The sequence below is a fragment of the Crinia signifera genome, chromosome 5 (genome assembly GCF_055691185.1).
Source record: "Crinia signifera chromosome 5, ASM5569118v1, whole genome shotgun sequence".
Lineage (NCBI taxonomy): Eukaryota > Metazoa > Chordata > Amphibia > Anura > Myobatrachidae > Crinia > Crinia signifera.
The window spans coordinates 297,687,679-297,702,008 of record NC_139221.1 but is presented as its reverse complement, the minus strand read 5'-3'; the positions used below and the strand labels follow the sequence as shown (position 1 = coordinate 297,702,008).

Here is a 14,330-nt window from a genome sequence, read left to right as displayed (position 1 = left end):
TGCATGGCCAAGACTAGTAGTTCCCCTGCAGCCAGTAACTTATGGGTGTATTTTCCAGCCACACCAAGGGAAGTTATATTGGGCAGATTGTCAATATTAAAAACCAGGGAAAACAAAGGGGATGTCCCTGGAAATAAGTAACAGCACAGGTGACCTATGCACAAATCACATGGAATGTGCGTAATAATAATACAGTCTCCTTCACCTGGATATTCCTCTTGTGAAGGGGAAGCCAGCACACAGCTGATCCCGCGCATGCGCGTTGCAGGGGTAACGCTTTGCCCCCGAAGGCTGCTGCCCCCACCCTCCCCAGTGAGCATGTGCAGAGCCCAACGAGGCTCAGGCAGGGAGCGTCACCAAATTCCATTCTCAGCAGCAGGCGAAACAGCAGCCGCCGGGAGATCCAATGACAAGTAGCTGCCGCCGCTGCCTTTGTCTCCCGCACTGTTATCACATTGTTACCAGGCTGCTCCCGGCCCGCACCCCTGCTGCTGTAGCCGCCGCATCGTGCACAGGACAGGCCATGTAGCGGGCGGCTGCCGTTCCCAGCGTGCTCCGTGGCCCAGGCTGTAGCTCCCTGTCTCCGGAGGTCTGATGCTGCTGCTCTGCTAGGAGGGGAGAGAGGAGCAGCGGTGTCCTAGGGACAACGAGGGATCCCCACTCTGACTCCTAGGGGCCGTGCAGTGCACACAGCTGCTACACCGGGGCCGCAGACATGCCTCTCTTCACTTCCAACCTCTTTGATCCTGATGTAGGTAAGGTGGCAGCACCCCTTGGTGTAGGTAAGGTGGCAGCACTCCTGGGTGTAGGTAAGGTGGCAGCACCCCGTGTGTATTAGATAAGGTGGCAGCACCCCGTGTGTATTAGGTAAGGTGGCAGCACCCCTTGGTGTAGGTAAGGTGGCAGCACCCCTGGGTGTAGGTAAGGTGGCAGCACCCCTGGGTGTAGGTAAGGTGGCAGCACCCCTGGGTGTAGGTAAGGTGGCAACTCCCCGCGTGTATTAGGTAAGGTGGCAGCACCCTGCATGTATTAGGTAAGGTGGCAGCACCCCGTGTGTAGTAGGTAAGGTGGTAGAATTATGCGTGTAGGTAAGGTGGCAGAAGCCAACATGTAGGTAAGGCAGCAGCACCCCCATTGGATAAGATGGCAGCACCTTACACGTAATAGGTAAGGTAGGAGCACTCTGCATGTTGTGTAGGTAAGGTGGCAGCACCCCACAGGTAAGGTAGGAGCAACCCTGATGCAGATAAGGTGGCAACACCACTCATATAGTAGGTAAGGTAGGAGCACCCTGCATGCAGGTGAGGTGGCAGCATCCAGCGAGTGAGTAAGGTAGTACCCTGCATGTTGTGTAAGTAGGGTGGCAGCACTGCACAGGTGGGTAAGGTAGGCAGGGTAGGAGAATCCCGCATACAGCTCAGGTGACTGCACCACATATATTGTGTAGGTAATGTACAGCATGTTGTGTAGGTAAGGTGCAGTAGGTGGTAGCACATTGCATGTTGTGTAGGTAAGGTACAGTAGGTGGTAGCACATTGCATGTTGTGTAGGTAAGGTACAGTAGGTGGTAGCACATTGCATGTTGTGTAGGTAAGGTACAGCAGGTGGTAGCACATTGCATGTTGTGTAGGAAAGGTACAGTAGGTGGCAGCACATTGCATGTTGTGTAGGTAAGGTACAGTAGGTGGTAGCATATTGCATGTTGTGTAGGTAAGGTACAGCAGGTGGCAGCACATTGCATGTTGTGTAGGTAGTGTGGCAGCACTGCACAGGTGGGTAAGGTAGGAGCACCACATAGGCAGGGTAGAAGCATCTCGCATACAGCTCAAGTGACTGCACCTCATGTATTGTGTAGGTAAGGTACAGTAGGTGGTAGCACATTGCATGTTGTGTAGGTAAGGTACAGTAGGTGGCAGCACATTGCATGTTGTGTAGGTAAGGTACAGTAGGTGGCAGCACATTGCATGTTGTGTAGGTAATGTGGCAGTACATTGCATGTTGTGTAAGTAAGGTACAGTATGTGGCAGCACATTGCATGTTGTGTAGGTAATGTGGCAGTACATTGAATGTTGTGTAGGTAAGGTGGCAGCACCTTGCAGTTAGGTAAGGTAGGAGCACCCGGCATACAGCTTAGGTGACCACACCTCACATATTGTGTAGTTAAGGTGGCAGCACCTTGCAGGTAGGTAAGGTAGGAGCACCCCAGGTATTGGTAATGTGGCAGCACATTGCATGTTGTGTAGGTAAGGTGGCAGCATGTTGTGTAGGTAGGGTGGCAGCACCTTGCAGGTAGAAGCACCCTAGGCGTAGGTAATGTGGCAGCATGTTGTGTAGGTAAGGTGGCAGCACCTTGCAGGTAGGTAAGGTAGGAGCACCCCAGGTGTAGGTAAGGTGGCAGCACGTTACATGTTGTCTAGGTAAGGTGGCAGCACGTTGCATGTTGTGTAGGTAAGGTGGCAGCATGTTGTGTAGGTAAGGTGGCAGCACCTTGCAGGTAGGTAAGGTAGGAGCAACCCAGGTGTAGGTAAGGTGGCAGAACGTTGCATGTTGTGTAGGTAAGGTGGCAGCACCTTGCAGGTAGGTAAGGTAGGAGCAACCCAGGTGTAGGTAAGGTGGCAGTAGCTTGCATGTACATAAGTTACAAGCAACCAACATGTAGCAGCTCATATATAATTAAACTGAATCAGTGCATGGAAAATAGGTAAGGTAGGAACACCCTACATGTATGTAAAGAAACATCACCTTACCCTCGAACCCCTAAAAAAGGGGATGAAGTCAAAATACTGATCGCTATTGACAGATTGTCAAAATACCGACATTTAAAATCCCGACAAGGTCAAAATACCGACATATAGAATGTAGACAGGTGAAAAAGTCAACATGACCTTCGGTCGACATGGGTTTTTTCACTGTTTATTGACCCGACAGGCGGTATTTCATGCCCTACCATCCACTAGGGCAGGGCTGGGCAATTTCGGCCCTCCAGATGCTGATGAACTACGCATCCCAGCATGCCTTGCATCAGTTTCAGCATGGCCACATAGCAAAACTAATGCAAAGCATCCTGGGATGTGTAGTTCATCAACATCTGGAGGGCCGCAATTGCCCAGCCCTGCACTAGGGCCTGGTGGGAGAATAAAATAGTGTGCCGAGCGCAGCGAGGCACCTTGCCCGAAGCATTGCGAGCGGCTGCGGTTGACTTCCAACTGTGTCCATTTCGACTGTGTTGACATTCGGGTAAAAAAACTGTGAAAAACCCATGTTGACCTGTCGACCGAAAGTCATGTTGACTTTTCACCTGTCTACATTCTATATGTCGGAATTTTAAATGTCGGTATTTTGACCATCTGTCAATAGCTGTCGGTATTTTGACCGGGAATTCAGACTGAATCCTAAAAAAGATATACACGTTAACTATTATTAAGCTTATGTCGCGCGTGTGCGCAGCGAGCCCGCAAGGGGGGGTCCACGCCCCCCTTGTCAGGATTTTGAATGCCAGGATTCCGACTGCCGGGATTTCATACCAATCCCGTCTGAACATGTAGTCAAATCTGTCTACGTCGTCAACGTCTGCATGTTCAGTGGGGGGGGGGGGGTCATGTGTCGTCACTGAATGGTATCGTTTAGCATGTATGCACTAAGGGCCCGATTCTAATCTGATCGGTCCCTGGCGTATTTGCACTGGGGACCGATCTTGGTGCATACACATGTTCATAGATGCGCATATGCAGGGCTGCTGTGCGGACGCCTCTGGCGACTTGCACAGTCCCCGAGGTGTCCGCACAGGGAGGGGTGGGATAGAGATGCCTAACTTTATTGGGTGCGCGCAGGAAACCGCTGGGCGTCCCCATGCGAACACAGGCAGGCAGCTCTGCTGGGGGATAGGCGGCTGATGTCATTTGCCCCCATACTCTCCCCTCCGAATAGATGTTTATGCAAAACATCCATAAAGCAGCAGGGATGTTCGGACGGCGGTTGTTCACTCGCATGGTGGGCGGCATTACATGCTCGCCAAGCAGCAAATTTACGCTGCTAAGTGAGCCAACCAGAATCACCCCTAGATTGTTTGCCTGGAAGCACCGCCAATATTGTCGGTGTGGCGAACTGTGTAGTGTGTACCCGGCATTAGTTTTTATGTGCGACTTCTGGGATAACAGCCTCTTCTTACTTGCATTGTACTGTATGCCTACCAGCAGTGATTATGTAACCGTGAGTCTAGAGTCTGTGTCATGGTTACTATTACTGGGGGGGCTCTAAGCAGGGCCAGTCATTGTGAGGTTTAGGGGATGGCTTGTTCTCCTGCATACACAAGAGTCCAGTGTCTCTAGCAGACACAAAGGAAGTCCGTAAATAAGTCAGTACTGCGATTGTTAGAGAAATCTGTATTTAGAATCAGTCCTAGGCAATGATGAAGGAAGCATAGCGTTCAGTGAATGGGGGAGAACAGCACCAGGAGAATGATCGTGCTATTGTGTAGCTGGAATTGATAATACAGGGCCAATAAGCACATAAGGGCCCCTGCTGTGATAGGGATGGCAAGGTATAGCGTTCCAGATGGTATGATGTTACAGGGTGACGGACAACTGGAATGCTAATTGTTTTCCAATAACTGTCTATCTGTTACACCTAGGATAAGCTTTTCATTGGGCTGAACACTGGTTTCGAGTGAATTGATAGGCTGTTCTCTGTGATGTCACTGATTCCTAGAGTATATATAGGCAGTATACTTTGTGATGAATTTGCTGTACTCTTGGGGGTGTCTCGGTTCGTAATGAATGCATTAGCTGTACCATGGTGGAACTTGCGGGTTGTGGGCCCAGGTACAAAATTATAATTTGGGCCCCTCTCCTCCACCCCAACTCATGTTCACAATATACAACACAGCAGTGGGCGACAGGTAGAGGCCGCTGGTCCTCTTAGTCCTCTGGGGCCCCAGCACACTCTGAGCTGTACTCTTAATGATATCCCTGGTTCCTAGATGTACTGAACACTGTATTCTCAGATGCCACTGGTTCCTAGTGAATATATAGGCTGTGCTCTTCCATAAGTGGGTTAGTTAAGCTGTGTAGACACGGGGGCGATATGGGCTAAAATCGCTGGAAATATGGTCACTGGCGACCATATTGCCAGCGATTGGAGTGCGCACCAGCGATAAATCGCCGGGTGCGTGCTCCTGTTTTTAGCCCCCTTATGATCGCTGGTTGCAGGAGCTTGCTCCTGCGACCAGCTGATTACCTCTGCTGCTCCCCTGGCAGAGGTTCCCTTTCATCAGCGACCATCTCTGGTTGCTGATGAAAAGGAGAAACTGAGCAATATATCTCCCCCGTGTGTACGGGGCTTTACTGTTGCAAAAGATCCAAGCTTTGCACCCTTGCGGCCTGATCTTGTCCTGGAAGATTGCACCAGCTGTTTGGTTTTACATTAGTTAAGTGTTTGTTCTATAGTAAAGGCAGGCCTTATTGCTGTCCTTTGTTTCTCACATTCTATCATACTGTAACATCTAAAGGCTGTGCGACTTCTCCGTTCGGTCGCATCCATCCAGTCCCACTTGAGTCTGGCCATTCTGCTTGTGATATATCACATGCAATCCCCATTCCCTGCCACCCAGAAATCTTAAATGCAGCAGGTATGATCTTCGTCTCCGATCCAGTGTGCACAGGACATCGGATCGGATGTCAAACACATGCTATTTGGGCAGATTTCACCTGATTTCTCGGTTTAATCCGCTAGAATAGGGTGAAATTGAGCCCAAATCGCATGAAATACGCACATAACTTACACTGCAAAAACTCTAATCAATACTCTCATTATCTTCTGCATTGATTAATGCAAGTGTCTCCTTACTGTTCTTACCATAAACAGACTCTCGCCACTACAATCCATTCTGAATGCATATAATCTTCCTTACCATACATTCATCCATCGTCTGATCCACTCTGACTGCTCTCTACTGGTTACCTGTATTCTACCGCATTCAATATAAAATACATTTAGTTGCACATAAAAGCTGTATGTTGGGGTAGTGTGGTTCGTAGCTTTATCTCAAAATATCTCCCAACCTGCCGCTACGCTCTCATTCCCATGCTCTGTCCGATTCACTGTTGCAAGACTTACTTTGGGCTGCACCTAATCTGTGGAATGCCCTACCATGCACAAGACTCTCCTCTAGTTTTCAATCCTACAAGCATTCCCTGGAAACTCCTCTCTTCAGGCAGGTTATCAGATACCAGAACCACCCGCATATTCCTTCAGAAGCTTCTCTAATTACATCTGAACACTCCAAAAATATCCTTACATGTTCTTTCTTCACTTTCCCATCCTCCTGACCTCATGCCAACATTGCTGTGTGACCACATCATACAGCCCACCAAGAACCTGTGCAATCTGTCTTGACCCTTACGCAATAGGTAGTACCTATCCTTGTGGATCAATGCATAGTTCCTTCTAAATTGCAAGCTTGTGAGCAGGTAGTGTTCACCCTGCCCGATTTTTTTTTTTTTTTTTTTTAAGGGCAAAATGCGCCCTGCCCATTTTGCAGGACCCTGCTAAAATAACCCTGCCCTTTCGTCCCCGTAGGTGCTGGGCACGCCCCCATTGCAGACTTCGGCGGACGCACACCCGCCAACACTGGTGACATCGGCGGGTGTGTCCGCTCACATTTATGAGGTCGTTGGATGGGCCTGCCCACACTTGTGACATCAGTGGGTGGGCCCCGCCGCATTAAAAGTGCCCCTTGTCCTTCAGCACCCTGCCTTCCTGCGATGCTGGAGGGAACACTAAGCAGGGTATTCCTGCCTCTATGTGGGGTATCTAGTGTTCACTCAAGGTTTTTTGGGGGGGACAGGGTGCTGACCAGGAGCAGAGCACATTTTACATTAGAAACAAAAATCATTTCTAAAAAGAATTCCACACTGCACCAGGATTTCACACATTGCACTTTGTCACGCACTAATGCTTCTTACATATTACACCACACACCGTAGTGCCTATTACACATTACTAGGCATTATGTGTGTAATGTGTAGTTCCACAGCATCTGAAGTACCACAGGCTGTCTACCACTGGTGTAGAAGATGGTAGGTGGCTACCTATCCCTTCTCTACACCATTGTTCTCAAACTCTGTCCTCATGGGACATTTATTAATACACCACCCAGTCCCCACCATCACCATCAGTGATGAGACACCATATATTATGAAGTTTCACTGCATCCCAAATATTTGTAGTTCTGCGTCGAGAAAGCAGCGCTGGGTTTACAGTGAACAGATTGACCAGTTTAAGGTGAAAAAATACTTTATATAGCAGATTAAAATAAACATTTACATACAATTACACATAATAACATGACACAATAAAATGTAATAAAAAGAATATAATAAAAAGAAGGTCTCACTCTTTGATTGGATCGGAATCTGTAGGGGCCAATGCCCAATTGGATATCAGTCCGAATGGAAAGTGCACTTAACCATTAGTATTTCTGCTGTATTGGGGAAACGGGAATCAAGGGATTGTATTGGGGGCAGTCCACCGGTCCTCTCTATTATTACGGATTGGTTGTTAATGCCGCTGGAGGAATCGATGGAGAAATGTCCGTATTATATCCCTCAGGAGTCCCTCTGTCAGTTTGGGAAAGATCTTTTTGGCTCAATACCCAATTTGGGCACCTCCTGTTTGTAGTGGAAAGTCACTAAAAAGATTTTATGCACTGGAGGAGGATGGGCATATGATCTCCAATCTGGACTTGATTTGAAGGGGTGGCAGGACCCTCTAAAAGGTGGCTGAGATGGTATTTTGCTCACCTGGAGGTAAACACTGCAGGTAACCCCGGTCGCTGGTAAATGGAGACGGCCAATGTCTTGGTGAGGGGACACTGTTCTCATACAGGTGGCAGGAGATGGCGTGGCTCACCTGGAGTTCAGTGTACTGTGGACGTTCCTGGAGGGGGATTCGAGGTAGAAGTTCCCAATTTTAGGCAGAGATGGACTGGATGTTAGTAGTGATCCAATCTGGCAAGAGTGAGAGGCTGTAACTAACGCGTTTCGCCACTAGAGCAGCCTCTCTCTTTTTTTCCATTTGTAGTTCTGCACCTGCTACTGGTTTCTGTGGAACTCCACACTCCATCCTACCTAGGCCCAGGCTCCTAACGCATGGTGATACTTCGACCCCACACAGTCTCCATCAAGGCATCATCTATATATTATCTACATTTGTATTTCAAATGTTCATAGTAAGACATTGAGGGACCAGGACCCTGCATATTCTATTTAGTTTATTTAAACATTGGAGGCCCCCTCTTGCTTTTGGCGGCCCCTCTGGTTGGGGCCCACCCCTGGTTTCTGGTGGCCCCCTTTGGTCGGGGGGCAGCCTCTTGCTTCGGATAGCCAGATTTGATGATAATCCAAATCGTTCTATCCGATTACTGTCCCTTTTTTCAGACATGAAGCGTCCACTTTCCGAGTGACAACGCATGGGATCCCCGATAAGTCCCTGGACCCATGTGTTATCGTGGATCTGCGGGCTGCTTAATGCGGTTTAAACTTTGGGATCCTGAGGCACACTGATCAGTGCAAACCCATTACCAGCTACTAATAGGATATCCCCCTATGTCTGTATGGAACTGTCCCAGTTTTGTTCTGTCCGTATTGTTTCAATTGTAAAGTGCTACAGAATAGGCTTCGCTATACAAGAAACTGTTAATAAATAATAAAATGAGTTACCTTCGGGTGCTAGTAATGCTGCTAAGATCAGGGCGACGTCACGGGCAGGATGTTTTAGCAGGGCGCTGCTAAATGGGTAGGGTGCATTTTGCCCTTTAGAAATCAGGAAGGGCACTAGAACAGCCTAGCATGAACACTAGGCGCTGTGATTCCCTGTGGCAATGTGATGTTTGCCTTTGAAAAGTCTTCTCTCTTCTGCCTTCAGGGCATTATTGCAAAGCTCTCACTGGGCCTTATTTTGGTTCATTCTTTCTGACAAAATCCTTCTTAGATGGACAAAACCATGTGCACAGCAGGGGGGCAGATGTAACATGTGCAGAGAGAATTAGATTTGGGTGAGTAATTTTGTTTCTGTGCAGGGAAAATACTGACTGCTTTTTTTTTACACTGCAATATAGATCTCACTTTGAAGTAAAACCCCACCCAAATCTAATTCTCTCTGCACAAGTAACACCTGCCCCACCTGCAGTGCACATGGTTTTGCCCATCTAAGAAGGATTTTGTCAGAAAGAATGAACCAAAATAAGGCCCACTGTGAGACCCCCCCCCCCCCACCTGCATGTTTAATCTGTGAAAAATTCATGCTGCGGGCTAATTGCAGAGCATTTCAGCATTTCAAGATAATACCATGTTACAGAAAATCCTTTTTCCTGGAAGAAAGAAGTCTCGATAGACAGAGGGCCCAATTTCAGAGTATGATGGATTTGCACAGTCAATTGTGTCTTTGAAAGCAGTGACTGTGCAGTAATATGCCAATGGTACAGAAGGTGCACTGTGTCTTCTTTGATCCACTGCTGCAGCATTAGTTCAATCTGCATGAATGTTGGTCATTTGAGTAACCCTCTGACTGGACGGTGAAATCACGCAGCTGGGGCCAGTGAAGGATGCAGCCACTGACCTTAGTACGCCCAGAAAATGGGTCTGACACCACAAATAGCTGCGGCTTAGGGGGGACTGCAACCCACCAGGTCAGACGGATTTGTAAACTTCTATACGACATGCAGCGTTATCCCTAATGCCCATAGTATTCGATCGACATCTGCTGTTTATTTTTCTGCAATAGACTGAAGTCCAGTATAAAAACCAGCAGATCATGTATGTAGCATTACACATTTTATGTAAATCTGGAAGCCATTTTTAAATGTCCTAGTTATGCTCCCCATATTGGGGGCATTGTGTGCCTACCTACTATACCAGGAAGGAGGGCAATGCAGTGGGGTTATTCAGTGGCGAAACCATTTAAGACCATTTAATTAGTGACATTAGGAAAGAGTAATTAAGACGTTTAGTCTATGAATAGTTTGATGTGCTTTTATCTGGGTATGGATGTGATTAAGTCTAGAACTTGGGAAAAGTAGCTACATCAATCTGCCGCTTAGCGCTATTAATTTGTTCTTGAAAAACTGGATTGCTTCCTGAAAAAGCACTAAATGAAAATTGATTTCCCACAAGTATTATTTAAAATCAAATGAATTTGTTCCCATAGACAGATCCTGGAAACGGAAACTTAAAAAAAAAAAAATGGTCTTTCCACATTTTTCGCTAAATAAATCCTTTACTGTATATCTAGAGGGCTGCCAGCTTCCACTCCCATTGCCATATCTGTCTCTATGGTTGCTTCATAGAACTTGCCTCGCGTGTATTCATATCTGTGATGAGATCCTGTCCCAGTATTGTGCACGTACAGTCCGTACAATATTTCCGTGCGTTTTGTACTAGATCGCATCGCATTTGATCAAATTGAATGCGGTTTGCATGCGGTGCGATCGGGACAGGCTGCACAGACTTTGGGGCAGATGTATTAAGCCTGGCGAAGAGATAAAGTGGAAGGAGATAATGGACCAGCCAATCAGCTGTGTTTGAAATATGACAGTTAGGAAGTTGATTGGCTGGTGCGTTATCTCCTTCCACTTTATCTCTTCGCCAGGCTTAATACATCTGCCCCTATGTGCTGTGTGATGGGATGCACGCGGGAGCTCGCATCACACAGCACCTTCGCACCGTGTATGGGCACCTTAATAATGATTTGTTTCATAACCATTATATGGCATAAAATAAAATGTGCTTTATATAAAAAAAACAGTAATCAAGCAGATTAGTACTGAAGGATTACTACATTAATACACACTGAGCTAATTGCTAATGCTTAAAACCCATTTTCACCCGTTGGGACATATGTTAAGGCTCAGTCAATTGGTTGTTTAATTTAGCACTATTTGGTTCTGTAAGCTGTCGTCTTGTTCGATATAAAGTTCACTGTTGACTTGCCAACATAATTAAAAAATTCCTGGTGGTCTCGGGGTGACTTACCTGGTTCCCCATGTGTGACGGTTTAACCCTCCCTTCCCATAGCCCACCCTAACTCTCCACTACCCCCCCCCCCCCCCCCCATCCATGCAAAATGTATGTATTCTTCAGATGTTGACATGTCAACATTGGTTCAGCCAACAATGTCCACAACAGTCGCAGACTAATATTGGTTCTCCTGGACTGAATGGTGGTTCATCTAATACAACCTCACAGAACCTAGCGGAGATGTTAGCAATTGACAAGTATTGGACGGGGAATGACCTACTAATTTATAACGTATAATAACAACGTATAATTACATAACGTAATGTATCCCTTTATTCAGTAAGTGGCTGTTTGGATGTATTTACTGGCTTTAGTAACTTGTAGAAGATACTTTGTCTATAATAAGTTCTAGGTCCGTGGTGTCCACACCTTCTAATTTTTCTTATATGATTTGCAGCATTACAAAATATAAACGAATGTTTGTTTTAGAATATTAGATTCTTACTACAACCATGGCATGCTACTATGTAAGGCAGGGGTGGGGAACCTTTTTTGTGCCAAGGGCCGTTTTGTATGGGGAAAAAATCCTTCGGGCCATACAGATGTATCGGGATTCATCTTTGCAGGTGATGGCGATGGCGTAGCCATCACCTGCATCCCCGCCATCTGTATGCCGGAAGGGGACGCGCGCGCACGTCCTCTTCCGACAGTGCTGCCCTCGGTCGCCCGGTGCCCACACCGGGCGACCGCACCCCCCCGCAGCCTCCTCGGGTCCCCCCCAGCACTATCGAGCGGGAGGCGGACAGTATTGCGTCCGCCCTGCCGCCCGGATACTGAGACGCGCGTGCGTGGAGGACGCACGCGCGTCTCAGTCAGATGGAGCGCCATGTTGCTGGCGGTTCGTCAGCAAAGATGTAAAATGTAAAAATGTCTCTTACAAATTGTCCTGCTGCAGCCATCCCACACTCCGGCGGCTGCCACTGAATAGGACTGAGAGTCTCCAGTTGCTGTTGATTAAGAGGAATCTTGCGATTACTACCGATCTCTCGTGAGAATGAACCTGTACTTGACTCCCGGCAAAGCCGCCTGGTGGGTTGGAGGGCCACTCAGACCGGCTACGGGGGCTGCATACGGCCCCAGGGCCTGAGGTTCCCTACCCCTGATGTAAGGGTTCTCTGCTTAAATTGCTTCCCATTGGGGTTTGCATTGCTTTTAGCTATAGAATTTTTGCTGTTAATTTAGCTTTTTAATTCTACAACTTTAAGAAATTTAACAGAGAAACCCTATGTAAGAAAAAATAAAAATACAAGTATATTCTAAATCAACATTATTACAAGTACTGTCTCTGTCCTGATGGAGACAGTTGACATATGTACAATAGTGACATAACTGCTGACATAGTGGTGTCAACATTGTGACTGTTGACCTTATTACTACAAGCAGGTGAGACGTGTAAGTAAGAGCAGCCTGTTTTTATGTAATGTTATTCATAGCAGGCACTTGATTCAGTGTAATTCTGTGTAAATGAATATACCATATCCAGGTAACGTGGCCATGTCTGCCTCCCATCTGTAGATAGGAGGATCAGGATATTTGCTTATAGGACCCTTATAGAAAAACCTACTTCAAATAACATATACAGTGTGCTATACTGTGATTCATTTCTATATGCTGAGCCTGGTGTAATGATCACGGAGAACACTCTTCTACGCTGAGTGTCTGATAAATGCGCAGTACAGTGCACATACCACAATGGTTGGTATTTAATAGTGGTAATTCTTTGTACAGTAAAGGGCTTTCATTCCTGCAGAAGGTCAATTTGGGCATTTACCCTTTAAATCCCTGCTCCATCAAAGCTGACAATCTAAATTCCCTTCTGCATGTACACTAGGGTCATTTTTGTTTTTGCCATAAGTCAGTATGTTTTTGAACTATGGGATGACACTCATACAATCCCTGCATAGATATCACCCTGGCTGGAATCAACCCATGACCCTAGCGTTGTGAGATAGCAATGCTGACCACTGTGCCAGAGGGCAGCACTGAGTTATATTTTTAAGGTGATTACACACCACATTCTGAATGCATGTGTGGAACCAGCCTAAACACAGATCTGTTTGCACACAAGCTCAGCTGAATTTTCGGTACTTGTGTATTTTGGCGGCGCCCCCGATCTCCATCGCGCGATGTTTTAATCGCATCGCATGCCATGCACCCGATGGCATGCGATGCAACGCGATTTTTGCCCCCTATGCGATGAAAGATTGTATAAGCACCCTAAAGGGTGCTTTTAAGCACCCTAATGGGTGCTTACAATGTTAAATGCACCCCCACGCCACCCCCCCACTATAAACGTGAACGCGAGGGGCGGCGGTATGCGTCCTCCGACCTTTTCATACCCCCACTATCCACTTCGGCGTGGAGTTGAGAATTGAAAGTGTGGCTAGCGCAGCGAGCCACCGAGCCCGAAGCGTGGCGAGCGCACGCGGATACCTTCACAGGTATCGGACTCCCCTCGCGGCCTTCACAGGTATCCGCGTCCCCTCGCGGGGCTCGCTGCGCTCGCCACACTTTCTATGAAAAGGTCTGAGGACGCGTACCGCCGCCCCTCGCCGGCTCGCTGCGCTTCGGGTTCACGTTTATAGTGGGGGGGGGGGGGGGTGTGTCGTGGGGGTGCATTTAACATTGTAAGCACCCATTAGGGTGCTTATACAATGTTTAATCGCATCGCATTGTATGCCATATACAATGTCATACAATTTTAAAATTGTATGGCATTGTACAATATCGCGCGATATCGCGTTGCATCGCATACTATCGTATGCCTTATGGTATGCGATGCGATGGGCGCCGCCAAACTACACAAGTACCGAATTTTCTCCTGATTGACAGGCTAATGGGGTTAGTTTATTTTTTAAAAAGGAAATGTAAAGGCGTTGCCCGCAGCAACCAATAAAAATCAAGCTATCATTTTGTAGAGATGTACTACGTTACTGCTAGAGGGCCAGGTACACTAAGCTCCAAAAGTGATTAAATGGAGAATGCTAAACAGCCAGCCGATCGGCTCCAACCTCCCCTGTCACAAACTGTGTTTGAAAAATGTCAGGCAGGAGCTGATTGGCTGGTTGTTTCCATTTCATCACTTTTGAAGCTTAGTGCATCTGGCCCAGAATGTGACTGGTTGCTTTGACAACCGCTGTATTTTTCCTTTAGTGGTTTTAAATCTGCTCGCAATGCGGCCAGTGGCGTAACTATGAATTGGGCGCCCCCCGCCCGCAGCCTTACCTGTCTTGCTGGTCCCGTCCCGGCTCCCTTGCT

At 47.4% G+C, this 14,330-nt stretch overlaps 1 protein-coding gene across 2 annotated transcripts in view; it reads left to right on the top strand.

Annotated features, from left to right (window-relative positions):
- The first annotated feature begins 286 nt into the window (after window positions 1-286).
- STAM (signal transducing adaptor molecule) overlaps window positions 287-14,330 on the top strand; it is a 54,820-nt gene continuing 40,776 nt past the window's right edge. The window contains exon 1 of one of the 2 annotated variants that reach the window (XM_083189337.1): window positions 287-755. In XM_083189337.1, the coding sequence (XP_083045463.1) occupies window positions 716-755 (40 nt within the window). In that variant the 5' untranslated portion in view covers window positions 287-715. The remainder of the gene's footprint in view (window positions 756-14,330) is intronic. The other variant, XM_083189336.1, reaches the window with a different exon arrangement.